Source organism: Phaseolus vulgaris, chromosome 11, assembly GCF_051622355.1.
Source record: "Phaseolus vulgaris cultivar YP4 chromosome 11, ASM5162235v1, whole genome shotgun sequence".
Classification (NCBI taxonomy): Eukaryota; Viridiplantae; Streptophyta; class Magnoliopsida; order Fabales; family Fabaceae; genus Phaseolus; species Phaseolus vulgaris.
Window position 1 is genome coordinate 1,606,604 of NC_143508.1, and position 27,033 is coordinate 1,633,636.

The window sequence follows — 27,033 nt, forward strand, 5'->3', positions numbered from 1 at the left end:
TATAATAGTAATAATAATTTGTATAATTAATGAATGTATCCATAAATGCAGAAGATCATTATAGTTAATATATAATCAAATGAACTAGAATTTCCGTCATTCCATTCAACAAAGGAATTAAAAACAGAAACGACGAAAAATCAAATTCCATTTATCACGTTCAATGCATAAGGCGGATGATCTAAAATGAGAGCAACAATTTTTAATGAAATCGCGATTCAATTTAGCATACAGTAGAAACAGATTCGAGGATGCGTATTACCTAAACGAGAAGAAGCAGTCTCCGAGGATGGAAGCAAAAGAATATATCAAAGAAAGTAGAAGAAGACGAAGGTCCAAATGGAGAGACACAAGAGGAGCTGAAGGAACAACTCCGCAGAGGCGCAGAGCATGATCTTCTTCTTCATGATACGCTCTTTCACCAATTGAATCTTCAGGTCATGGATTTCTCTCTCCCACTTTTCCTGATATTAATCATCGGTTATCGGTTAACGGATTCATCAATGAGAAACAGAGAGAAAGAGAGAGAGAAGGAATTTACCTGGTGTTGAGAGTTTGAGGAATTGAAGGAATGGAGAAACAATGCAGCTTTTGCGCAACGAATCAATGCCGCTTCTGATTTCCCACTCTTTTCCATTTCCTCTTCACTGTGCCTTGCTCTTCCAAACTCTAACAAACTTTTCTCTTCCCGCGTTTTTCTTCTTTTTCACTTTTTTCGACTTAAATACCACTCACCTATGCCAAGTCATATTCGAATTCTTTCAGACATTATATTTTTATTTTTTTTTTTTAATAAAATCATATTATTTTTATTTTAAAATAAAAATATTTGTACTCTGTTTAATCCGTGGCATTCGTTAATAAAGCAAAATTCATTTTTTTATTTTATTTAAAAATTTACATTCAATTCTATCATTAAATAAAGTAAACAACATATTTTATTATAATTGAATTACATAAATTTAACACTGGAATCAATTATAACTAAAAGTTGAATTAATTTGTTTTAATTCAATTTAATTTATTTGAATCCTCAAGCCGATTCAAACTACTACTCCAGAATTTTGTTCAAGGTTTTTTTTAAGAAAATAAATAAAATTCATAATATTGAACTTTGAGTCAAATTTATAATACGAAAATTATCATAATAATTAAATAATATGTATAAATGTATAATATTATATTTAGCAATATCTTTTAATAATAAATTTATATGTAAAATCATCAAATAACAAACAGTTTAGATTATTTTATATATTTTTTAAAATAACGTATTATTATGTACTATTTAAATTATGTACTAAACCAGTTATTTGACCGGTTCGGTTTTCGAAACAAAACTTTAAAGAAACCGACCATAAAATATATGTTCAAATCATAAAGTGGAGCAACGGATTCATGATAATGAACTGTGATAATAAATTAAAGGTACTGTTAATATAAAACATTATTATCATAAAAATATTTCACATAATTTAATAAATTGATTGTATGTTACATCAATTAAAGATTTGTTTATTATTTAATAACTTTATTGTTTAATTTAATAAAAATACATTTCTATTATAATCATTTTAATTGCTGTAATTACATATAATAATTTGGTTTTACGATTTAAGAACTTTGTGTTACACGTTTAACGTTAAAATATATTTCAAAATAATTTGTATCATCGAGTAAAATATTTTTTTTTTATTATTTATGACTGTTCTAATGAAGAGTTTAAGAGATTTTTTAAATTATAACATTTTCTCTTTTTTGTACGGAGTCTTTTATTTATAATTTATTATTCTTTTAAAGTGTTAGGGATTTTAAAGGAGGGTTTATGAATCTTAATTTTCTTCTATTATTTAATTTTTTGATTCTCATTACTATTATATGGATTTTAGTTTTTTTTTTTTTTGTCTTGTTAATAGTTCAAATACAGAATGTGATTGTCGATAAATAATAAATAAAATCATACTTGATCATGGAATATATTATAGGAACACTTTCCTTATATTCATTTAATGGGAATACTTTTTATTAATAATTTCTTTATGTTTTATTCCATATTCAGCAAACTTTTTAACATTGCAATAATTAAATTAAATTAGTGATAAACAAAATCATTATAATAACGATAAAAAAAATTCAATGAATTGAAGTGAGTTGGCATCCACTGGAGAATGTTTGAATTTAAATCAGAATACTCAAATTTCCTTTATATTTGACCTTTTTATTTATTTTTCAGATTCAGTTAAAGACAATATTCATCTTAATCTAAATTTGTTCAAAGCAAAACAAATCATTATTTTTTAATTTTATTTAAATTCAATTAAATATGACCCGACACTAAAATTCTCCTTTATTCACGGTATCTGTGCAAATTAAGGAAAGTGGTTTCAAAATTGTTGTCATTTTGGACAAAAAAAAATGATTTTTTTATAGCATTCAAGCAGTGGGCACCATCAACTCCACTTCTCTTTCATATCCAAGAACCTTCATATGTAATAATTTTGTATTTTGAAGTAAAATAAGAAAATGAAGGAAGTAAAAGATTCATTTTTTAATATGAAGATGCAGCATAATACAACTATGATGTGATGGGTTTGAATCATGGAGCAGTAGTGCTTAGTTTTGCTCACGACTAACTACCTCTCTCTGTCAACGTGTATCAGGGAACGATTTGAGAGCATGTTATAAGCTCTTGCAATCAGTGCCAAAACACTCTGTAATCTGTCACCATTTTCTTGCAAGGATCAGACACAGTACAAGGATGTCAGATCTCGTCTCAAGCTGAGTGGCATTAACTTTTTGGTATGATCTCTTTTTCACCATCACTCTCAGCTTGATCCTTTTTCCTGAGATATGCGTTCATGGGGTGTTTCTTTTTCTACTAAAGGTGTGATCTTTATGTGATTATTCTCATCACTTTCATGCACTTGTAACGGGCTGATTGATTGCCGATAATAGAGGCGAGAAAGGTGAAAGTGGGAACATTTTTTTTTCCTGAAATTTAGACTTTTGAGGATTTGTGAGTGAAGCAATGCAGGGAAGTCAAAGGAGTTTTCCAACTCAGCATGACTTCATGTGACTGTCTGTCTTGAACAATTCAGCACAACACGCTTTGGTTTATTTATTTGTTGATTTCTGTTTTTCGTTTTTCTCTACTTTCATCTTCTTCGAGTCCTTGATGAAGCATTGAACCCTTTTCATCGGAATCTTAGTCCTAATGTGGGCTCTTGGTTTGAGTTGTCAGAAATTGCGAGAAGGATGCTGAAGAACCCTGGATCTTGCACTGGAGGTTTAACTGCATTTGGGTACTTCTGATTCAGCTGAATCTGTAACCTTTCATAGGTTAGACGATTTGTGAGTCCTTTAAAGTTTTGTTGCCATTTATTTGATGCATCAGAGATTTTGTTGGCTGCTTGACATTTTCTGTTAGCTCTTGAAATTTTTACATAGATCCAGTGCTTTGCACTGCATACCTGTTAGAAAGATGACTAAGTTAAATTTTGATTTTGAACAGTGGAGAATTTTTCACAAAATTTAAAAAGCTTGGACTTGATTGAGACTTGAATGATGCACCTTTATTATTAGGATAGCTTTAGGTGCAATTGACTTGAATATTTATTTCTCTTATCAATTATCATTGTACGATTTATTGATTACGAATTTAGATTCACCTTTGAACTTTGATTCCAGTCTCTATAGCACAATGTTGAAGAAGATCTGATTGCTCAAGTAGTGGATTTTGCAGGACTTTTAAGATTAGTCTCTATAACACAATGCTGAAGAAGATCTGATTGTTCAAGTTGTGGATTTTTGCAGGACTTTAAGATTAGTCTTTGTTCTTCAAATATGTCGTCAAAACCATTCAAGCCAAGCCGGTTATCTCATTCTCAGCCACCAACTTCTGAGGCTTCTGATGGCCAGAAGCCTCCTTTGCCTCCAACCGTGACGTTTGGACGAAGAACTTCCTCAGGTCGCTACATCAGCTACTCCAGAGATGATCTTGACAGTGAACTTGGGAGTAGTGACTTCATGAATTACACAGTACATATGCCTCAGACACCGGATAACCAACCTATGGATCCATCAATTTCACAGAAAGTTGAGGAGCAATATGTGTCAAGCTCCCTTTTTACCGGAGGATTCAACAGTGTTACTCATGCCCATCTAATGGATAAGGTGATAGAATCCGAAGCAAGCCATCCACAGATGGCTGGTGCAAAAGGGTCTTCATGTGCAATTCCTGGTTGTGATTGTAAGGTGATGAGTGACGAACGTGGTGTGGATATTCTCCCTTGTGAGTGTGACTTTAAGATATGCAGAGACTGCTATATAGATGCAGTAAAAGCAGGAGATGGAATGTGCCCCGGATGCAAAGAGCCTTACAAAAACACAGAGCTAGATGAAGTTGCTGTGGATGAACGAAATGGTGGAAGGCCATATCCGCTTCCTCCCTCAAGTGGAGTGTCTAAAATGGAGAGGAGATTGTCCTTGATGAAGTCAACAAAGTCAGCATTGATGAGAAGTCAGACTGGAGATTTTGATCACAATCGGTGGCTCTATGAAACAAAGGGTACCTATGGTTATGGCAATGCTATTTGGCCAAAGGGAGGAAATTTTGGAAGTGGAAATGGGGATGATGATGATGTTGTTGAGCCAATGGATCTGATGAACAGACCCTGGAGGCCACTTACTAGGAAACTCAAGATACCTGCTGCTATTCTCAGCCCATATAGGTAAAAATACTTTTGTTTTCTTTTGCCTTGGATTCTTTGTAAAAAAAATTCAAATCAGTGATTAAGATACTTACATTACACCACAATGTTTTCTTCAATTTTCCAATGATAATTGACTTTGATGAAGCCTTTTGAAAACGAATTATATTTCATAACTTTTTATAGTTGTGTGATCTTATTGCCTGTAGTTTGTATGATGTGATCTAATCAAGTGTGTTACACCAATCATCTGTCTTCTAACAAGTATGTTGTTTCTGTTGCTTCTAATTTTTCAGACTCATCATATTCATTCGGTTGGTTGTCCTGGTACTCTTCCTCACATGGAGGGTGAAGCACAAAAATAGCGATGCAATCTGGCTATGGGGAATGTCTGTGGTATGTGAGATATGGTTTGCCTTTTCCTGGCTACTGGATCAACTTCCCAAGCTATGTCCAATAAATCGTTCCACAGATCTTAATGTTCTGAACGAAAAATTTGAAGTGCGAAGTCCCAACAATCCTACTGGAAAGTCTGATCTACCAGGCATAGATGTCTTTGTCTCTACCGCTGATCCTGAGAAAGAACCACCTCTTGTCACTGCAAACACCATCTTATCTATCCTAGCCGCAGACTATCCAGTTGAGAAACTTTCTTGCTATGTTTCTGATGATGGAGGCGCACTTCTGACATTTGAGGCAATGGCTGAAGCTGCCAGTTTTGCCAATGTGTGGGTTCCATTCTGCCGTAAGCATAATATAGAGCCTAGGAATCCTGAATCATATTTCAACCTAAAGAGAGATCCCTACAAAAACAAAGTCAAGCCAGATTTTGTCAAGGATCGCAGAAGGGTGAAGCGTGAGTATGATGAGTTCAAGGTCAGGATCAACGGTCTGCCTGACTCTATCCGGCGCCGGTCGGATGCCTTTCATGCAAGAGAGGAATTGAGGGCCATGAAATTGCAGAGACAAAACAAGGTAGATGAACCTGTAGAAGCTTTAAAGATTCCAAAAGCCACATGGATGGCTGATGGAACTCACTGGCCAGGGACTTGGTTGAATCCTTCATCCGAGCACTCTAAGGGTGATCATGCTGGTATAATTCAGGTATTAAACATAGTGTTCCACTAGTTCCTAGTGAAGTTACTTGTCAAGTGTCAAGTTTATTCTTTGAGAGATGAGAATGAATAATTCATGGTTGATGAATGATGCAGGTGATGTTGAAACCTCCAAGTGATGAACCTCTTCTGGGAAATGCTGATGATGAAAAGCTCATTGACTTGGCTGATGTTGATATCCGTCTACCCCTTCTTGTTTATGTTTCTAGAGAGAAACGTCCTGGCTATGATCACAACAAAAAAGCCGGTGCCATGAATGCCTTGGTTCGAGCCTCAGCCATCATGTCAAATGGTCCTTTTATACTCAATCTTGACTGTGACCACTACATCTACAACTCCAAGGCAATGAGGGAAGGTATGTGCTTTATGATGGACCGTGGTGGTGACCGAATTTGCTATGTTCAGTTCCCACAAAGATTTGAAGGGATTGACCCTTCTGACAGATATGCCAATCACAACACTGTCTTCTTTGATGTCAACATGAGAGCACTTGATGGACTTCAAGGACCAGTCTATGTAGGAACTGGTTGTCTTTTCAGAAGAGTTGCTCTCTATGGTTTTGATCCTCCTCGGTCTAAAGAACACCCTGGCTGCTGTAGTTGCTGCTTTGGCAGAAAAAAGAAGAATGCTAACATCTCTGAAGAGAATCGGTCACTGAGGATGGGTGACTCTGATGAAGAAGAAGAAGAAATGAATCTATCAATGTTCCCTAAGAGATTTGGAAACTCAACTTTACTCATTGACTCAATCCCAGTGGCAGAGTTTCAAGGCAGGCCACTAGCCGATCACCCTGCAGTGAAGAATGGACGCCCTCCGGGCGCCCTCACCATACCGCGCGAGCTTCTCGATGCATCGACCGTGGCAGAGGCCATCAGTGTGATCTCTTGCTGGTATGAGGACAAAACTGAGTGGGGACAGCGTGTTGGATGGATCTATGGATCAGTTACAGAAGATGTGGTAACCGGCTATAGGATGCACAATAGAGGGTGGAAATCAGTGTACTGTGTTACCAAGCGTGATGCATTCCGTGGCACTGCTCCCATCAATCTCACTGATAGGCTGCATCAGGTCCTTAGATGGGCAACTGGGTCAGTAGAAATATTCTTCTCAAGAAACAATGCACTTCTGGCTAGCCCAAGAATGAAGTTTCTGCAAAGGATTGCATACCTCAATGTTGGAATCTATCCCTTCACTTCCTTTTTCCTGATCGTCTACTGCTTCCTCCCTGCACTTTCCCTCTTCTCTGGCCAATTCATTGTTCAAACTCTCAATGTCACTTTCCTTGTGTATCTCTTGACCATCACTGTGACTTTGTGCATGCTGGCAGTGCTTGAAATCAAGTGGTCTGGCATTGAGCTGGAGGAGTGGTGGAGAAATGAGCAGTTTTGGCTGATTGGAGGAACAAGTGCACACCTAGCCGCTGTGCTGCAGGGTCTGCTCAAAGTGGTAGCAGGCATTGAAATCTCCTTCACCTTGACATCAAAATCTGCTGGGGATGATGTAGACGATGAGTTTGCTGATCTCTATGTTGTGAAGTGGACATCCCTTATGATCCCACCAATCACAATCATGATGGTTAACTTGATAGCAATAGCAGTTGGAGTGAGCAGGACCATATACAGTGTGATACCTCAGTGGAGTCGTCTACTAGGTGGTGTGTTCTTCAGTTTTTGGGTGTTGACTCATCTCTACCCTTTTGCAAAAGGGTTGATGGGAAGGAGAGGAAGAACACCAACCATTGTTTTTGTATGGTCTGGTCTCATAGCAATCACAATATCACTCCTTTGGGTGGCCATCAATCCCCCTGCTGGTACCAACCAGATCGGTGGTTCATTCCAGTTCCCATGAATACCTCATTCTTTTTGCAGGTTACATTTTTTTTGTTGTTTAAAATTCTTTTTCCCTCTTGAGTCAACAACTGAGTGATGATGATAGCAGTGAATGAACTTCATCACAGTTTATGGTGCTTGTGAATTTTGTGAAGAAAATTAAAACTGGAAATATTTGATACTGAATGAAGATTTGTTCTAGCCTTGTATCACTCACAAAACTTGTATATCTTGAATGATTTGTAGATATGTGCAGTAAAATTCTAATTTTAATCAAACATTAGTGCAAAACTATATAACAAAGAATATGACACTGACACGAAAATACGTTTAAATATGTATAATTTTTAAAATGTAGAACATAGGAACACATATCTATATATTGTATAATTATGAATTATATAAAGTATATTTTAATTTTTTCATAGCAGAAAGATGTTTCTTATGACTGGTTTAAAAGGATTTATTCCTTATTTTTGTAATTATAATAAAAATTTATACAATAAATTTGAGTTTTTAGAAAATTAATGTATTTCTCCTTTTTTTTAAATTGTGTTAAAATCGTGCTAGAATTTTTAATCTAATAAATATTTTTTAAATTCGATATTTCACTGATACATGTCCAATCAATATGTCCGACACGACACATCATTTAAGAGGTGTGCTTGAGCTCATAGGTGAAAACACTTAAAAAGATTTATCCATTTTTAACATGAAATTTTCCAATTCTTGAACTGTAAAACGAGTTTATGTTTAGAATGATTTTTCTAAGAACTTGTTACAATTTTTACAGTACATTCTGAATTCAAGAGAAGGTGAAACGAAGTGTCTTTAAAGTGAGTGAATACTTTATATACTATGCCAAAATAGAAAAATTCTTCCCTTAAATCAAGTGAGTGAATTGAAACAATTAATGTTCCTCAAAAAATTTGAGTTAATTATAAATTTTTTTATACTATGTCATATAAAAGTAGTAACTATGAGACACTCCAAAATATTACTTAAACAAATTGCTAGCATATCCAAACTAAACAACTTCTAAAACGAATATTACAATCAAGTTTTTTTAAAATACAGTTTTCATTGTCTTTTGTCCTTATTCGAACAGATGGATTACTGTAATTAATTTTATTTATATGTAATTATTTTGATCATGGTGAATTTTATTAACTAATAATTAATTATTTTCAATTTAAATAAAGTGATACAAGTTTACACATTTTGGCATCTCCCCTTTTACCTTTTTAAACTAAAATATAATTATCCATTATTCCTCTATTTTTAATAAAAAATATCACTTTTTATTTGTCATTTTTTAAATTTTAAGATAAAATGCATATTTTTCAATTATATTCTTAATTTAATTAATGTAGAAAAAAACTAATTATCATAATATAAAGAAAAAAAATATAATGCTTATGTTTGATGGGGTAAATAAGCAAATTACTAATTTATAAATTATTTAACCAACACAAAAATATTTGATAAAATATTTTGAGTAATTTATTAACTATTATAAACTACAATTAATTTATGACTTTTTCTTATTAGCATCTTTTCTATTTTAATGTATCGTTTTATCATTTTGAATTTCTTTTCACTTATTATTACTTATTTTTAATTTTACATACACAATTGCATTATTTTTAATATTTTTTAAATTATTTTATACGTTTTTTTTATGTATTTTAAATTAAAAAAAATGTTTAACTTTACAGGATATTTTCTTGTATGAAAGTTAGACACAATAAAAGTTATTTAAAAAACTCAATTTAAAATTAGTTTAAATCGAGAAATTAAAAAATTAAATCTTTTAAAATAAATAAAAATTTAATTTGATTAGTAATCATTAGATTAACTAGTTTAAATAAAATGACTTATTCAAAATATATATACAATTTTTAAAAATAAATAAAAATATTAAAAAGTCCAAAATAAATTTAATTATTTAAAAATATAAAATTATAATTGCATAATAATATTATATTTTTACCTAGAAAACACAAATTTATTTTATTACGACAAAAAATATATAATTATATATGTTTATGTGATTTTACATTTATTAATTATTTCTTACCAAATATTTCTAATTCAATAAATTAGTTTATAAGCTTTAAACATATATAAATTAAGAGTTTAAAACCTACACCTAATTTATGAGTTACAAATTATGGAAACTAATCTAAAGGGTGGAATTTACAATCTATAACTCAACATTTAGAAGCTCATTTGGAAATGGAAAAAGTGTATACTTGACACCAAATTATAATAATATTTAAAATTAAAAATAACTAAAATATTATTTAATTAATTTTTAAAATGTATTTTTTTACAGTATTTACGGTGTTAATATATCACCATCCTTAAGAAATATGTTACTATTACTTACTTGAAAAAAGTTATTTTTATGTGCTTATTTTTTAGAAATTGGAGTATGTTGTTGTATAAAATATTAAAATGGCTTGCAATATGATGAACTTGATAACAAAAATATTATTTCTATTAAATTCATCTTGATTACAGAATTGGATGTTTTACCCACTTCTTAGATTTTCTACATGCATACCAAAAACTTAATGTAATTCTAAAATTAATAATTTAAAAATGACAAAGGGACAAGTTTTGTTCAAATTTCATCTCAGATTTAAATTTATTACATTTTATTAATTATAAAAGAGGTTAAACATGTTTATGGTCTATATACTTTAACACCAAATTGGAAATTGGTTTTTCATCTGTGATATATAAACATTAGAAAAATATTTATAATATGAAAATATTATAATAAGTGATTTTGTATTTATTATTATTTTGATTAGAGATTGATGCTTGTAACTAATTTCATTTATTAACTTCAAATTAAACTAATACCGGATACACACTGATTTCAATCATTTTCACATTAAGTATTAACCTAAAATTTTGCATCACAAAGAAAAATTAGGAACATGTTTAATCCTTATAAAATTATCAAATTGATTAAACATTTGCTTATATAAAATTGTATTGAACATTGGCTTTGCATTATTAAAACAAGTTAACTCTTTCTTTGAGGAGGCTTAAATGAGACAGTGTGGCTTAACTAAATGGAACAAATTCCTTAACTCATCAAAAATATCTTTTTTCGAGCCCTGATATTTTGGTACATTTGACGTTGCAGACGTAGCAATGACGTGACAGAGTGAGATTGCACGCGAATGAGCAGTTATAATAGGTGACGTAACCAGTTTTGCGTGTGTCAGTATATGTGAAGGAACCTGTGACTGAGTAATTATAGTAGGATTATTACACCGATTAATTCATCTAACCGATGTAATATATGGTTCTTATTAAAAAAAATGATTTCTTTTTCATGAAGAGTGAGTGACCATAAACGTTACCTAAGTAACCACTTACACATACGGTTAACATTTTTGCGTGCATCACATAAGTAATCACTTACATACATACGAATAACAGTTATACGTATCCTACAGATCATATATTATAATATAGAGTGAGCGTAACATTTTCCCCAAATATTAATTAATGTCACACCAAATACCACTTCTAAAGTGTCAATTAATGTTACAAGTATCAAGTATCGGTCCATCTTAGTAACCAAGGGTATTAATAGAACATTTTTATAGCCTAAACCCAGACACAATACACAACATAAACAATGTCAGAAAGAGCTCAACCTGAAACACCCCAAACACACATTTTCAGATCAAAATTACCAGACATACCCCTCCCCAACAACCTCCTCCTCCACGCATACTGCTTCCTTAAACTTCCCCAAGTTGCCACCGCACGTGCCTCATCGCCGCCGCCAGAACCTACACCTACGCCGACACTCACAGCGCCTCCCGGAAGGTGGCCGCCGGCATGTCGAAGCTGGGCATCCAGAAGGGCGACGCCGTCATGATTCTCCTCCCTAACTCCCTGGAGTTCGTGTTCTCCTTCATGGCAGCCTCCATGCTCGGCGCCGTGGCCACAACCGCCAACCCCTCCTACACCGCCACCGAAATCGCCAAGCAACTCGCCGCCTCCAACGCCAAGCTGGTCGTCACCCTCTCCGAGAACGTCCCCAAGCTCCACCAGCAAGAGCGCCAACACTTCTTCAAGGTGGTCACCGTCGACGACCCGCCGGAGAATTGCACGAGGTTCCCGGAGGGCGACGAGAGCGCGGTTCCGGAGGTCGATATATCGGCGGAGGACGCGGTGGCGCTGCCGTTTTCGTCGGGGACGACGGGGCTAGCGAAGGGGGTGATTCTGACGCACAAGAGTTTGGTAACCAGCGTGGCGCAACAGATGGAGGGAGAGAACCCGAACATGTACCTGAAAGAAGAGGACGTTGTTTTGTGCGTGCTTCCTCTTTTTCACATATTCTCCATGCACATCGTCATGATGTGCGCGCTGAGAGCGGGGAGTGCCATTTTGTTGATCGAGAAGTTTGAGATGAGGAAGCTGCTGGAGGCGATTGAGCGGCACAGGGTCACGGTGGCGATAGTGGTGCCGCCGCTGGTGGCCGCACTTACGAAGAACAGTACGGTGGAGGAGTATGATTTGAGGTCGATACGATTGGTGATATCGGGGGCTGCGCCGCTGGGGCAACAGGCGGAGGAAGCTCTCCGGAAAAGGTTGCCTAACGCCATTCTGGGACAGGTACTCTTTTTATATATGTGTTATTTAAGCCTAATTCAACTTATAAAACTGGCTCAGATAAGTTTGTACCCACTTATATACTATGAGAGAAGTTTGTACCCACTTATATACTATGAGAGAGGTTTGTACCCATTTATATACTATGATAAGAGGTTTGTACCCATTTATGTACTATAAAACTCTAATCTCTAATGGATCTCCAACAACATGCATGCATTCATTCATTGTTCCTCCATCTTATCTCTCTCTTTTCTCTGAATGAAGGGCTATGGAATGACAGAGGGTGGACCAGTTTTGACTATGTCTCTTGGCTTTGCAAAGTATTCATTCCCAACCAAATCTGGTTCAAGCGGAACTGTGATAAGAAATGGTGAACTGAAGATCATTGACCCTCTAACATCCTTTTCTCTTCCCCCTAACCACTCTGGGGAGATTTGCGTCCGTGGCCCACAGATCATGAAAGGGTACCTGAATGACGAGGAGGCCACTGCAGCCGCCATTGATGGAGATGGTTGGCTTCACACAGGTGATATTGGGTACGTGGATGATGATGATGAGGTTTTCCTCGTTGACAGGGCCAAGGAACTCATCAAATTCAAAGCCTTTCAGGTACATGCATATATACTATAACATCTCTTCTTCTTCTTACTTTGATATTCACTCACCTGCTATTACTTTTACAGGTGCCGCCGGCAGAACTTGAAGACCTTCTCATGCGCCACCCTTCCATTGCAGACGCAGCTGTCGTCCCGTAAGTAACCATCTATCACAATTTCTATGCAATGATTTATTCAATGATTTTAATCATTTACATATTAAATAATAAAACAAAAATATGTTATATAATATTTTAGATTTTTATCTAAAAATAATCTTTAGATTTTCAGCTTTAATTACCTTTTATCAGTTGTAATTGTTGTATGAATTATAAAAGTTTTGAAGCTCAGAACATTTTTCTTAAATAAAGGATTTGTATGTTCGTTTTAGATATACGTATCAGATATTCATACTATACTTATAGAATACGTATTGATGAAGTGTTCAATTTAAAAATATTTATTAAATTTTTAATAATTCTAACACAAGTCTAACGTGATTTTAAAAAAGAGAAATACATTAATCTTCTAAAAAATTAAATTTATTTTATAAATTTTTATTATAAATTTAAAAATTAAAAACAAATATTTTTAATGAGCTAAACATATTTAATATATATAAATTTTTATTATCAATTTATAAAATTTATAATTATATAATATATAGATTTTGTGTAGTATTTTTTATAATTACTATATCACTATATCAGAAGAGTATGAGTTATTTTTTATATTTTTTTATATATTATATAAATATAGTACTCAAGTATAATTAATAAAATATTATTTTATTATTACTATTATTTTTTATTCTTTCTCTAAATTACATATATAAAACTAATAATGCAATGTTGTTATTGGAACAATCCCTCCAAAATAACGTTACAGGCAGAATGACGATGCCGCCGGTGAAGTTCCGGTCGCTTTTGTCGTGATGGTAAGAATTTGGAATTTCAATTTTGCAGTGTTTCATCATCACTATTCAATGTTCACACCACTAAATGTAGCAACTAATCCAGGGTTTGATACCACGTTTAATATTCTTTGGATGCTCATATATTAACACCTTTATTAGTGAAACATTTTACACCATAATAAGTTAATATTTTAGTTATTTTCATTTTATTTTTTAATTTAAAAATATTATTATATTATTATAAACTAGTTTCAATCGTATTACTTTTCATTTAGAAAAATATACATTTGACCATTTTGTTGCAATATATAACCCTCTTTCTTTACTTAAAGTTTTATTTTTTTTAAAAAATCAAAAATTAAAAATCAATATATAACCCATTTTCTGGAAACACCTGTTACTTACGGAATTCCTAATCCAAAATCACCGTATTTCAAAAAATGTAGGGGTGCAGGAAGAAATACCCATTAGGAATTAAATAAGATAGAAGCTGTACCTCGAGTCTCACGATTACGTACTGCACTTAACAACGTAACCCAACAAAATAGATAGATAGTACATGAACATCTTATTTAGCAAATTGTAACAAAGAAGTATATTTGTTACGCCATGATTTAGTCAGAAACATTGCAACCAAAAACATAATTTTCAACAGAATACATGTATAAAGCAATCTTAATGGTGATGATCTTGAACATAACGTAGGCCACAATATTTGCAAACCGCTGGCTCCGCCAAGTCAAGGCATATGAATTCAATCGGGTGTCCAAGGGCAGGATTCGTATCTGAAACCACCACAGCAATATCCAAATTAGTTATACTCTCCTATAACAATCTATCACCAGAAACTATACAAGCTTTGTATCTTCGCCAAGTCTTGTGCATGTTCTAAGAGAAGAGAATTTTGAAGATAAAGCCATACCTCCTTCACAGGCCACTATCCTGCCATCAACCTTAATTGGAGGAACTTCATTAATAAGCTCCATCGGAGATTTCTTGCTTGTGTCCTATTACAACAGTAGAAACAACCGTAAGTTTCACATCTTCCTGAGCACAATTCTGTAAGCAGTAATTCCTCAGATTTCAGTCCACGAGACCAACTCCTATAAGCTAAGCTTGCTAACAAAGAAACATACATAAAGTTGGAGCCACTGAAAAGGAGGTAGTGCTATTAACTGACCGTAGTCAGTTAGCCACTGTCCTCTTAATTTTAGATCAGAGGAAATAACATCAAAACTTCCCGTCCATTTGTGAATTGCACAACCTTCCAATTTTCTCTATGACTGCATTAGTCCTTTAATTATTTGAAAAATATTATACTGACACCTCACATTATATTAGTCCTCCTTAATTGTTAGAAAAACATTATATCCTGTCTCCTTATAAGAGATTGTTGTAAATGTTAAATTAAAAATACACGAATGTTTGTGCAATCTCAAAAAACCTTGAGTGTTGTCGGCGTTCACATTATAGGAGTGGATAAAAAAACCACAAAACAAACTAAGGCATCTGAATAGGTATAGACTGGGATAGGCAAGAAAATAAACATAAGCCAAATCAAATTGTTAAACTGATCCATATAGAAGCAGAATAGAAAACATATCCAACAAACCAATTTCAATTCAGTTCGTTAGCAATGAAACAATTCAATTTAATTATCTACAGTAGACCAAAATTCAACCAGGTAGAAATATCTTCAGAGATGTAGAATCCAATTTTTTAACACCTCTCTTTATCTCGTTCTTAGAAGTTTCTCTACTCAGTATATCAGTGCTTAAAAAGCTGGGTCGTAGTATATCATTGAATGGAACAAATGCTTAACTCTTTGTTCACCCTCAAAGCTCTACCACCGCCACATTAAACTGTTTGAATCCACAGTCACGTGGTAAAATTGTTTGACACTATCACCACGTTCAATCATTAGAAGCTGCCTATATTACTGACAAACTGTTCAAAATTTCCATTGTAAACTGATCCTTTCATTTTGTTCAATCAAGCTGGGGGTTGTCATTTACTATCATCGTGTTCTTGAGTAGTACTGCATTCACCATTGCCATCCATTCCTACTAATCAACCCCACATTCCTACTCATTCATTTAGTCTTACAAGGAACCCATCAACCGTATTGTGATTGTTATAAAGCAAAATGGCCGGGTATTTTCACCATTTTCATTGAGTTTTGCTGCATTATAAATGTAATTCAATCTATTGCCTACTCCTAAAAAAGTGATAGTATCAGGTTTTATAGGTTGAACCAAATAAAACATGGATAACCAAACCAAAATAAACTGGAATTGTTCGTCTTCTAGCTGAATTACTGAACCCAATTGTTTTTCCCGATATTTTCAAATTGGTTGTTTTTTCATCAAAACTGCATCATGCTCACCCTTAGGGATAAATCTGAAGGGTGAGCAACCATTCCCTAAACAAGAAAACCTAAAATTCCCCAGTCGGCGCTGTAGATTCCTTTCCTCAGGCTACGTTCAAACGTCATTTCCCACTTTCTGCTGCTTCAAGTTTTTTTCCTCCCTCAGAATGCAGATTTCATCTGCACAATCTACTTAACAAGCCTCTTAGAAGATTTTTCCATCCAAAGCAATTTACTACATTCCTTTATCACATCCACCCCCCTCCAGGTGCACACATGATCTGTGATTGAACCATCCCTAATGTTTCTTTATACCTCTAATTCTATTCTATCAAGTAGTAAGATAAACGTAAACACAGCACAGAGAGGCTATTTCAAACGGAACTAAATTGCGCATATCCACAAGTTTTTCATATACCAGCAAATACCAGAGCAAACCTAAAACAACAATGGAAATACAAAGGAAACCACCACCACCAACGGCTAAACATGAATAATCCTGGCAAATGACGGTGACCGTAGACATTTCAAAAATTCTATCAAACAAATTATGTAGCTAGAATCCAATAAATAGCAGGTAACAAATAAAAACAAGTAATAACCCTAAATTGATTCCAGACTTTAGTTTGATGAAACACAAGATGCTTTGTTAAGCTAAATTGATGCGAGCAATAAGCGTGAGGTGATTTGCAACGACATAAAATGATATTTGGTTGCGATGGATGAACGTACCTGCATCCACTTGGCGGTGTGGTTGCTGATTTGAGAGGCTACGAGGCTGAAACTTCTCGTGCTCGTGTTCGTCGATGACGAAAATTTCATGAGGTTCCTCAAAACACTCGACGCCATCTCCCAAACACTAAATATCAGATCAATGAATCGCACGGGAAATGAAGGAATCGCTAAAATCGTATTCTATGTTCTTTCTGAATTGAAACCCACACCCTCCGTGCGCAAAACGACACAAGCTAATCACAGAAGGTTCGTGAAATCGTCGGGCCTGTTCTCACTATTGAAATGGGCTGGCCCATGATCTATTGGCCCATTAAATAAATCAGGGGAAATTTCTTTATGCACCTCCATATTTTCTACTGCATCCCATACTTATTCAAAGACAAAAATATCCTGTATTCTATTGACTTTTTTTAATTCCAGAATGTAAAATCTATAGAATTTCCATATCACAGCCTTTGAAAGTTAATATTTGTGATTTTTTTATTTTATTTTAGATTGTATAATCCAAAATACAATATAATTTTTTTTGGATTGCTTGAATAAAAGGGTCATTTTGAAAAAAGTGGGGGTGCACCAAGAAATTGTAAGGCTGCGGAAGGAAAAGCCATCATAATCATCCACACACTATTTACTTGGATTATTGTACATATCAGAAAATGGTTAATTCTCCCTGCACCAGATCAATTGTGATTTGCACCCAACATCTGCATATGAAATATTTATTTTGCCCTTAATCTTTCGGATATCTATATACACAACACAAATAAGATAGTTTCAGATATGAAAGTCCAAAATTGAGATTTGTCTTTTTGATATAACCACCTACTATCTTATTTGGACACACAAAAATGTCTTCGAGACGTTAAGATTCTAAAACTTTTTTTCTCATTCCAAATGTGGAAATCCGAAAAAAGTAATAAGAGTAGTTTAGGGTTTTAAAATAAATATTGGATACAAATCACAATTGATCTGATGGAGAATTAGCCTCAAAAAATTATATAATGAGAGTTGATATGTAGTTTAATAAGGAATTTAATAGGTGTATATTGATAGGATAAAGATTTGCATTATTAATAAATTAAAAATATTTTTTGGTATAGTTTTTAAGATAGTGACTATAAAAGTAATTTTCATCTTATATAATTGGCTATGATTAATAAAATACCTTATCCTTTAATAAGGAAAACCATCTAGAATGATACATTCAAGTTGAATAAAACCTTTCTTTTTTAACTGAAATATATATTGTATTTCTTCATCATGTGCATGATGCATGTTTGCCATAACCTAAACACAAAAATTAAGTCAACTTCTATTTTCCTTCAATGGTGGTGGGATCAAATACTATAGCACAATTAGTGAGAGCATAGTAAAAAAAAATGGAAACTATGAGCTTGTTGCCATTTTTCTATAATATTTGCATACATGGCTTGCACGCCACATGCTCGTGAATATGTCAATGTACAATTGACAATACTTGTAAACGAAAAAAAAGGTATATCAATCAAAAGGTCAACTTAGTGCCACCACCTAGCTAGGTTCTCACAGCATAAATACATTTCATACAAGTTTGGCATTGGATGTAAACTCTGTCAATAGAGAAAAGAATGGATGCTACCAAGGAGTAAGTGTTTCTGAATATGAATCACTTTAGAAAAACATTGCTGTAGGAATTTGTATGGAGAGGAAAATAAGATACATGAAATTTATTTCATTAAATATGATGAACTCCACTTTTTAAACAAGAGAATTTATGGGGGGAAAAATCTTTCTGATTTATGCATTTCATTCTATTCTTGTAGTATATGGCTCACAGTTCTGATTTATCCCTATTTGCAGTCATCAAAATGTTGTAACCATTGATGTCCATGCTGCTAAAAATCTGCTAAATTCATCAGATTATAGTTATCTGGATGTGAGGTAGCAAAAGGTTTAAATTTCTCCAGTTTCCTTCTCTATTTTGAATTGTTTGGGAATAATCAATGTTATGTCTTTTGCCCCTAAAATAGGTCAGTTGAGGAATTCAACAAAAGCCATGTTGAGAATGCTTATAATGTTCCCTACATGTTCATCACAGAAGCAGGTAAAGTGGGTTAAAGGGGTAGCCTAAAAGTATCAAAATCTGGGGTGGTTATCTCATCAAATATGAATTTAACACTCTGCAAACATATATATTGAATTTAACACTCTGCAAACATTTTTTCTTATTTGCAATGAACAGGAAGGGTGAAAAATCCAGATTTTGTTGAGCAGGTGACAGCAATATGCAAGAATGAGGATCATTTAATTGTGGTAAGAGACATTTAGCCTTTTAAGTCTCTAAATACAAAACAACAAAGTCCAAAGCTTCTGAATGCTGATTTGTGATAATGGATGGCAAATTCAGGCTTGCAATAGTGGAGGAAGATCACTCAAAGCCAGCGTTGATCTGCTTGATTCGGTAAGTTTCTAATCAGTTTTGATTTGTTTCTACCTTGAGATTGCAACTCGGTGAAAACTAGGTTGTGCTTTGATATTCGACTCCAATCAAAGCACAAAGATAACAAAATTAGATAGATTGTACTTCATGAAGAATAAATATTTATAGGTTAATTATGTTGTATCCTTAATAGACGGTAACGAACCCTTTGAGTTAGTCATAACAGTTATTCATTGTGTCATAAATAGTCGTTCCTCATTCAAGACTCATTGATTAGACCGCCTAAATGGAAAGTAGGGCTAGAAGACGGAAAATTGCTCGGGCTATTGGTCGTTCTCGACTTATAGGTCGGGCATGTACACAATTGATTCACGGTTTACCATGTGAAAGTTATAGAATAAAATCCCTCTAATTTTTTGGTGACTGTTATGGTAAAAGAATATTATAAAGAACACATAAACATATGATGCTATAAACGCAGGGATTTAAACATATTGTGAATATGGGAGGAGGCTACTCTGCTTGGGTTGATGCTGGTTTTGCTGGGGACAAGCCACCAGAAGAGCTCAAAACTAGTTGTAAGATTCGTCGTTAAGAAGTTCTATTATCCCAATGTTTTTAATAAGGAAACTTTGAAACCATTTGTAACTTTCTTTGTATGATAACGTACTTTCAGTTTCTTTTATTATTTTTACTTCGCCAAAAATGTGTAAATGTTTTCGATTATTCAGGGGTGGATCAACGATGATTCTTATTCACATTTCGGGAAGTCTTTGATTGGTGATGATTCAACTGTGAAAATAAATTAGTAATTCGAAAAAATCTAAGAGTATAAGACAAGAGACACTGTTAATTATAATCTACTATATTTTTCACATTTTCTCCATTTTTTCGCCAATTTCAACAACAAAGAACAGAAGAACAACATGAGAAAACATGAAAGTACAAGACTAATTTAGGTAGTCACAGTATAACTTAGTCTCAATGAAAAAATTACCAAATTTTTTTTTCTAATTTTTTTAACATGTATTTAAGATTCAAAGTCAAAATGACTTTTCTAGGAGATATAATCTCATATTAGTCAATCAACTTAAAATGGCTTATAAAACTGATATAATATTTTCAAATTTTTTTGGTGAAACATATAATCTCATAAACTGATCATGTGTTCGTTAGAACATTATTTACTAGCCTTTAAGTATACTCTTTAAAGAAATTATAATAAGAAACCCTTTTTTCCTTAATTATGCCTCTGGATTATACTCATAATTGTCAAATTACATTTACAAAGATAACTCCATCCAAACAAAATAGCATTATGTATTTTGTGTGTGTATAAAATAGTGATACGTATTCTCTATCTACCTATTTTTATTTTAAATTATATTCTTATATAAAAGAAAATGTAGTGCATGATAACATACAAAAAAAAAAAAACAGAAAATATACGTATTTATTATATTACTAGAACTAATTATCGTATTCTTAAACATTCCATGCTGTATTACATGAACAGCATAAAAAGTTTAAAATGAAAATTTCATTTTATAAACAGTAAATACATTTTATTAGTGGTTTAAATTATTTCAATTGTAAATACTAAATAACTACCAGATTTTATATAACGAGTCATCTTTTTCTATAAATATTTTATATTTTCACTAAATATTTCTCATAAGTATGTGCTGAGACACGATAAAATTATTATTTTTAAAAGTGATATTGTAACCTATTTTTTCTTCTGATCTTTCACAATTTCAGTCTTATTTTCTCCTCGAAATGAGATTTTTTTTCCGTGTCTCCACCAGCTTTAAATTGCTTTTAATATCTTCCCATCAGCAAACATGTTATACAATTTGAAGGTGATTTCCTTCGTTGAAAAGATATCGAAACCCTCACTAAACATTCTATTATGTAATTCGGATATGAATATGAAAATACGTATAATTTTTAAAATAGAAAATACAGATATATATTATATAATTATGAATTATATAAATTAATAATAAAAAATTATTTGTACAGTATTTTGTTGAAGTAGAAAAATATTTTTAATAACTGTTTCAAAAGAATTTATTCTTTATTTTTATAATTGTAATAAAAATTTATATAATAAATTTAAATTTTTAAAAAATTAATATATTTTTTCTTTTTAAAATTGTGTTAGATTCGTACTAGAATTGTGATAAATTTAACAAATAATTTTTTAAATTGAACAAACGTGTTTTATAAGTGTCTGTGTCCGATACATATCTAACACGAACACGTCATTTAAGAGAAGTGTCCGAGCCTGTATGATCAATTACTTTGACATGAATGCATTTTGATGCAGAAACAAACACGGTAAACCATTTGATATCTTGACCGTATAGTTATACTTAATGATTACCAAATCCATTACAGTCCCCAAAAAATTGAAACTATACACACTAAGTAAACCTCATCAATTCTACCATGTTAAATTTTTCCCATAATAAAATCATATTCAAGTTTTGTACGTCTCATGTGATTGACACTAAAATTGCCTCACTCAGTTAATGTTGGTAACACAACTTGAATATAATCATTATGGATACAAGAATATCCATTGCCCTTGATCACTGCATGTCTTTTTCCTGATGACATAACCTCAAAAAGGGGTTTATCCAAACATATAAAGACACTTTTCATTTACAAATATAGTAACACTAGTAATTAATGGCTACCAAGATAGAGATGGAGCCATTTTAACATGGGCTTGTAAAACCACAAGAATTCCTTTCTATCCACCAAGAAGCATCAATACGACCGACATCAATTATTCCTCAATAATCAGGATAAAACTTTAGCATTCCCAGTAACTAATACATTCCATTAAATTTTTCGCAGATGAATTTAGAACTACTGTTAATAAAACCGCCACAACACAGCTAACACGCATGAATATGATTCTAGACTCACTCAGTTAAATATGAATAAATCATTTTTTCTGTTAATCGTCTTCTAAAAGAATAATACGAAAAACGTAAGACGCAAGATTTCCATCAAAAGTTATTTAGAATTAGCAAGAGGGCCCAGACAATGCTACAAAACAAACAATAGCATTGGTCCAGATACCAAATAAGCAAGAAAACTGTACACTATAAAACAGAAAATTAAAAAATCAATCCTATGCTGTCACAAACCAATTTATGAGACGGGAAAATTACAGTGAAAATATGTCGGAAATAAAAAAATTAAGGTTGTCTACGATGGATGATGAGCAAAGAGGGTGCCAAAGTCTACCGCTAACAATAAAGAAGACATACCGGCCTGCTTCTAAGTTCTAACCTACAGAATGATTTGGCTGTACTGATGAATAACTATTATGACGGTCAACCAACTGAAGCCAATTTCTCTACAAAATATACAACCATGCTTACATAAGGCAACATAATATGATAAACTTACAGATTAATGCTCTTGCTTAACCCTTGCCTTTAATATGCCAGGGAGAGGAGGTGATGTTGGGAGCCTATTTGACACTTTTAGATTTGTAGGAGGAGCCTGTGGTTGGCACAAGCCTGACATGCTAGAACCTTCACCTCCATCGGTAAAATTGTGGGTCGTATTATCTTCCTGTGGTCTCTCACAAAATTTCATTGCCTTGAGAACATAATTGTCGTCATGCAGCTCAAAAGGAGTACTGCAGAGAGAAGAAAAAACAAACTGTTAGTGGCAGATACATTTCCCAACACAGGACAAAAACTATGCAACGGGGACCACAACCACTTCCCAACTTCTCTTCCAGAAAATTCTTTTACTAGCCATGGTGTTTAACTGTTTGACGAAAATAGGATGCACTAGTTCGGAAAGAATGCCAAGTGAAGCAATAGTAGCTTTCTTACCTATTGAAATCAAAATGAACAAGCTGCATATCTTCTGATATTTCCACTTCTACAGTTGCATGAGGACGTGTCTGCAGTTTTAAAAGACCACAAATATGAGATTAATTAATTAAGTTGCAATACCATGAAGAGCCAAATCACAGTAGGGTGTGCAGATTCTTCATTAAAATTATTAAGTTAGTGATTTAAGTAAGGTGAACTTATCAACAAAAGCCTTCAGTAGATATAAAGGCAAACTGAGTTTGGTGAACTTAGCAATACGAGTTGATAATATTCCTCTACCATATAGTTTATACAGAATTTACATTCAGTTGACGAATTTAAATGAACACCCACAGGAAAAGTGATAAATATTTCTAGCGAATTCATTATGCTGCTTAATAGGTAACTAACCACAATAGTTAGTAACATTGTAAGTTAGCAGAAAGAGAGAGTTAGTCAGAAAGTAAGATATTTAGAAAAATGAGGCATGTTGTCTATAAATAAGAAAAATAAGTTGAAAGGGGAGATTTTATCGTGTGAATTGAGAGGGAGGGAATTAGTATTGTTATGGGAATGTCCAGGCCTCTCAAATGTCCAGGGAATTATTTGTACTCCTTTTCTGTTTAATATAAGCTTTGCTGTCAATAATTCTGAGTCAGTTTACTTACTATCACAGATGCAGTGAGTAAAGGTTTCATCATTAAATATAATATTCAAGGTAAACTTGGGCAGCATTCTCTACCAGAAACCACAACAAGAGATAATGGGGTGATGATATATACCTGTACCAGAATAAAAGGCAAAGATACACCTCCACTGGGAGGATTTCCTGAGCTATATAACTGCTCATTTCGTTGAATAAGGTTCTGAAGGCCTACGAACTTGACATAAGAATACAAGTAATTAGCAAACGGAAACTAAACAAAAAACAAACTGTTAGGATCTTAGTCCATATTTCAAAGGGAGAAAACCAAGTCTACAAATTCATTCCCATGTTAAATCTTTTACAGTGGGCAGGACTTACTTGCTCCTCGAGCTCCTGCAGATAAGCTGTTTTCTTTTCAATTCTATTCCTGAGCCCAAGACGCTCTGTCTGTTGGAATCAAGTACATTTACAGCTCACAACATCACTGCAGGAAAAGCATAAGCCAAATTGAGCAGACTAAACAACTCCAGACTGTGGACAAACCTTTATTTCTTCAATATCATTCACACTAGTACGAGGAAGTCCCTTCCATTGGATTTCCTTTTTATCCTTAGAAATAATGTCCATCGCCATGAGAACGTTCAGAGCATCATAGACCCTTCGACGGATGTTTTTCTCATCATATTGTTGCTGACAAATGTTCATCCCCAAAAGTAAGTCCACAATACTCATTTAAATCTTCAATTTATGAATTGCATATAATATTTAAATTGTTTATATGATGGAGAGAAAACCTGATCAGGGGTTAATTCACTAGTGGTTGGATCAGAAAATTCAGCAACAAGCTCATCCGCCACCTACAATATTAAAATAATCAAATAAAATTTAAGAAATAAATTAATGGAAGGACACAGATTATATTCAATTACACAGAAACTAAAGCGAGCTATCAATTCAAATGTGGCAAAAAAAATGAGTTAAAGTAACCACCTAACCTCATTGTAAGTTGTTCTTCCCCTGTTTTCTACCTTCTCACACACTGCAGACATGCAACAATAAATGAGAATCAAACCATAACTAAAATCATCAACACGACCTACAAAAATAACATCTAAAAATCCAATTGCAAACACTATTATTACAAATTTCAGCTAAAAGTTAGCAACTATAAAAGGTCCAATTCAGAAAACAAAATTGAAGAGATGAAAATTACCTTTCATGCTAAATTGGCGGAGACCTCGTCCACTCTTATCAGGTCCGACTGCGCGTTGGCCTCTCTTTTTCTTCTTGCCGCTGTGATGAGAATGAAATTGAATTTTGTGATAGTAGAAATAAAATTCACGAAAGTAAACAGCATTGTGCGCGATAGGAAGAGAAGAGAAGAGAATAGAGAGCACAGACGCAAGAGAGGCTTGTGATCCAGCATCATCAGCGTGTAAGTCGAGATGGTTCAATTTGAGGAGCGTGTTGTCGGCGGGAGGTGGCAAGCTGCTGGTGGAGGCGGATTGACCGGAAGCAGTGGTGGCGCAACCGAGAACCTCGTCGTCGTCTTCGTCTGCCATGGCGACGAGGCCTAGGGCACGAAATGTGCGAACAAAATTAGCAATCTAGAATACAAATTGGATTGGCGAGGGAATGGAGCAGATCTGAGTGACAACACCTGCTTTGTTTCTTCACTCACGCCACGCAACAACAACAACAACAATACGTAATGCTGTTTCGCTCCAAAATTGATTTTCACACCTGTGCTCTTGCAACTGTGTGTCACTGCATTTTATGAATTTATCACTTTGGTTATAAGAATATTTCTTTATGAATTATTCTTTCATCTCATCTTAAACAAAATAATGGTGATTTTTTCAATTTTCTTCTAATATTTTTTAATTTTACAGCAAGAAATGTTTATGAGAGTATCCAGATCCTATGAAAAAAGATATATATATGAAGTTGAGGAAGAATACAATGTGCATTTAAATCATATATTAAATAATAATAAAATTTAAAGAGTAAAAATAATTAGTTAATATATTAATTAAATTAAATAGTAATTTAGAGAATAAAAAATTATTTATATATAAAGCGATTTTTATTATTAATAAAAATTTATAAAATAGATTCTAAATTAATTATTTAAGTTTTAGTGATTGTTATTTTAGATTTTAAATTGATATCTAAAAGATTAGTAGAGAGTGATTTGAAATATAAAGTAGTAAAACTTGATAATTAGTGGTGAGATACTAATTTAAAAATTATTTTATAAATTTTTATTAATAATAGAAAATATTTTATATATTAATATTTTTTTTATTTATAAAATAATTTTTAATTTAATCAAATAATAACTAATTATTTTAATTTTTAAAATTTATTTTTATTAGAATAATTTTCTTGCTGTCTCAATAGTTTAATATAATTGCTTTGAGTTATTTTGATTAAATTTTGTCACTTATATACTACTTAAATAGATATAAATAACCTTAAAAATAAGAAAAAAAATTGTCTGGATTTACATATGAGGTAAAAAATAAATAATTCAAATCAGTAAAATAATGTAGAATATACTATTTTTTAATACATTGTTGGTTTGTTCTGACACTAATTAAAACTTCTGATAAAAGGAACTCAACAAATAATATAAATGTATTTCAATAAAAATAAAAATATTGTAATAATTAAATGATCTATTATAATCTAAACTACAAAACATTACAAACTACCATAAAATAAATCCAAGATGTTTAAATAAAAGTATCACTATCGTTAACATAAATGCATTACAATGATTTCCTTTTCATTTAAAATATTCATACTAGTTACAATTTTACTTAAATAAAATACAATAAATCAATAATATAATTTGAATTATAAATATATAAAACTTATAGGACATAATGACAATTGACTTGCATATAAACCTGTTCCGCTGGTTGACCGAGAAAATCTTCGTGCGTGGCTTCAGCTTGCGAACTAGGGTACCTTCATCTTCTACTCAGATTTTTGTCTTTCTCCGCCGTGAACACCTGAAATGAAGTGAACAAAGAGACGTCCTCGCGACCGTTTACACTTCGACAGCAAGCGACAAACATCAAACACCTCCGTCTCGGAGCACCATGATATAAGTATCATAACTATAAAATAATAAATTATTCAAAATAACTCAATTAAATAATTCTTACATCTAGGGATCACATTCTTGTGAATT

General features: G+C 33.0%; 6 protein-coding genes across 8 annotated transcripts; 3 read left to right on the forward strand and 3 right to left on the reverse strand.

Annotated features, from left to right (window-relative positions):
* Positions 1-80: 80 nt before the first annotated feature.
* LOC137826692 (uncharacterized) lies at positions 81-686 on the reverse strand. The gene is made up of 2 exons (XM_090297453.1): positions 542-686; positions 81-464 (listed from the first exon to the last, which is right to left on the reverse strand). The coding sequence occupies exons 1-2, from the start codon at positions 635-637 to the stop codon at positions 309-311; spliced, it is 252 nt and encodes an 83-aa protein (XP_090153579.1). The 5' UTR covers positions 638-686; the 3' UTR covers positions 81-308.
* Positions 687-2,398: 1,712 nt separating this feature from the next.
* Positions 2,399-7,859, forward strand: LOC137820597 (cellulose synthase-like protein D3). 3 transcript variants are annotated; one of them, XM_068624764.2, is made up of 6 exons: positions 2,601-2,799; positions 2,885-2,966; positions 3,242-3,339; positions 3,814-4,730; positions 5,006-5,813; positions 5,921-7,859. In XM_068624764.2, exons 4-6 carry the CDS (start codon positions 3,844-3,846, stop codon positions 7,670-7,672), a joined length of 3,447 nt encoding a protein of 1,148 aa, XP_068480865.1. In that variant the 5' UTR covers positions 2,601-2,799; positions 2,885-2,966; positions 3,242-3,339; positions 3,814-3,843; the 3' UTR covers positions 7,673-7,859. The 3 variants fall into 3 exon arrangements, with proteins under 3 accessions (XP_068480856.1, XP_068480865.1, XP_090153578.1); XM_068624755.2 differs by lacking the exon at positions 2,885-2,966 and having other exon boundaries at positions 2,399-2,799; XM_090297452.1 differs by lacking the exon at positions 2,885-2,966 and having other exon boundaries at positions 2,658-2,799; positions 3,242-3,351.
* Positions 7,860-11,312: 3,453 nt separating this feature from the next.
* On the forward strand, positions 11,313-13,962 carry LOC137811386 (4-coumarate--CoA ligase 2). The gene is given in 5 exon segments (XM_090297249.1): positions 11,313-11,447; positions 11,450-12,303; positions 12,568-12,912; positions 12,987-13,054; positions 13,788-13,962. Coding segments are annotated over 5 exon segments (1,572 nt in total). The 5' UTR covers positions 11,313-11,317.
* Positions 13,963-14,264: 302 nt separating this feature from the next.
* Positions 14,265-17,145, reverse strand: LOC137811391 (NADH-ubiquinone oxidoreductase-like protein). Its single transcript, XM_068613117.2, has 3 exons — positions 16,916-17,145; positions 14,738-14,822; positions 14,265-14,600 (listed from the first exon to the last, which is right to left on the reverse strand). The coding sequence occupies exons 1-3, from the start codon at positions 17,030-17,032 to the stop codon at positions 14,491-14,493; spliced, it is 312 nt and encodes a 103-aa protein (XP_068469218.1). The 5' UTR covers positions 17,033-17,145; the 3' UTR covers positions 14,265-14,490.
* A 1,015-nt stretch (positions 17,146-18,160) lies between these two features.
* LOC137822579 (Rhodanese/Cell cycle control phosphatase superfamily protein) lies at positions 18,161-20,025 on the forward strand. Its single transcript, XM_068627493.2, has 6 exons — positions 18,161-18,542; positions 18,758-18,838; positions 18,928-19,001; positions 19,140-19,210; positions 19,305-19,358; positions 19,819-20,025. Exons 1-6 carry the CDS (start codon positions 18,526-18,528, stop codon positions 19,930-19,932), a joined length of 411 nt encoding a protein of 136 aa, XP_068483594.1. The 5' UTR covers positions 18,161-18,525; the 3' UTR covers positions 19,933-20,025.
* Positions 20,026-22,354: 2,329 nt separating this feature from the next.
* LOC137822568 (transcription factor-like protein DPB) lies at positions 22,355-25,620 on the reverse strand. Its single transcript, XM_068627482.2, has 11 exons — positions 25,492-25,620; positions 25,233-25,404; positions 25,045-25,124; positions 24,827-24,870; positions 24,626-24,688; positions 24,375-24,521; positions 24,210-24,278; positions 23,968-24,066; positions 23,204-23,274; positions 22,794-23,001; positions 22,355-22,713 (listed from the first exon to the last, which is right to left on the reverse strand). The coding sequence occupies exons 2-11, from the start codon at positions 25,391-25,393 to the stop codon at positions 22,642-22,644; spliced, it is 1,014 nt and encodes a 337-aa protein (XP_068483583.2). The 5' UTR covers positions 25,394-25,404; positions 25,492-25,620; the 3' UTR covers positions 22,355-22,641.
* Between the last annotated feature and the right edge of the window lie 1,413 nt (positions 25,621-27,033).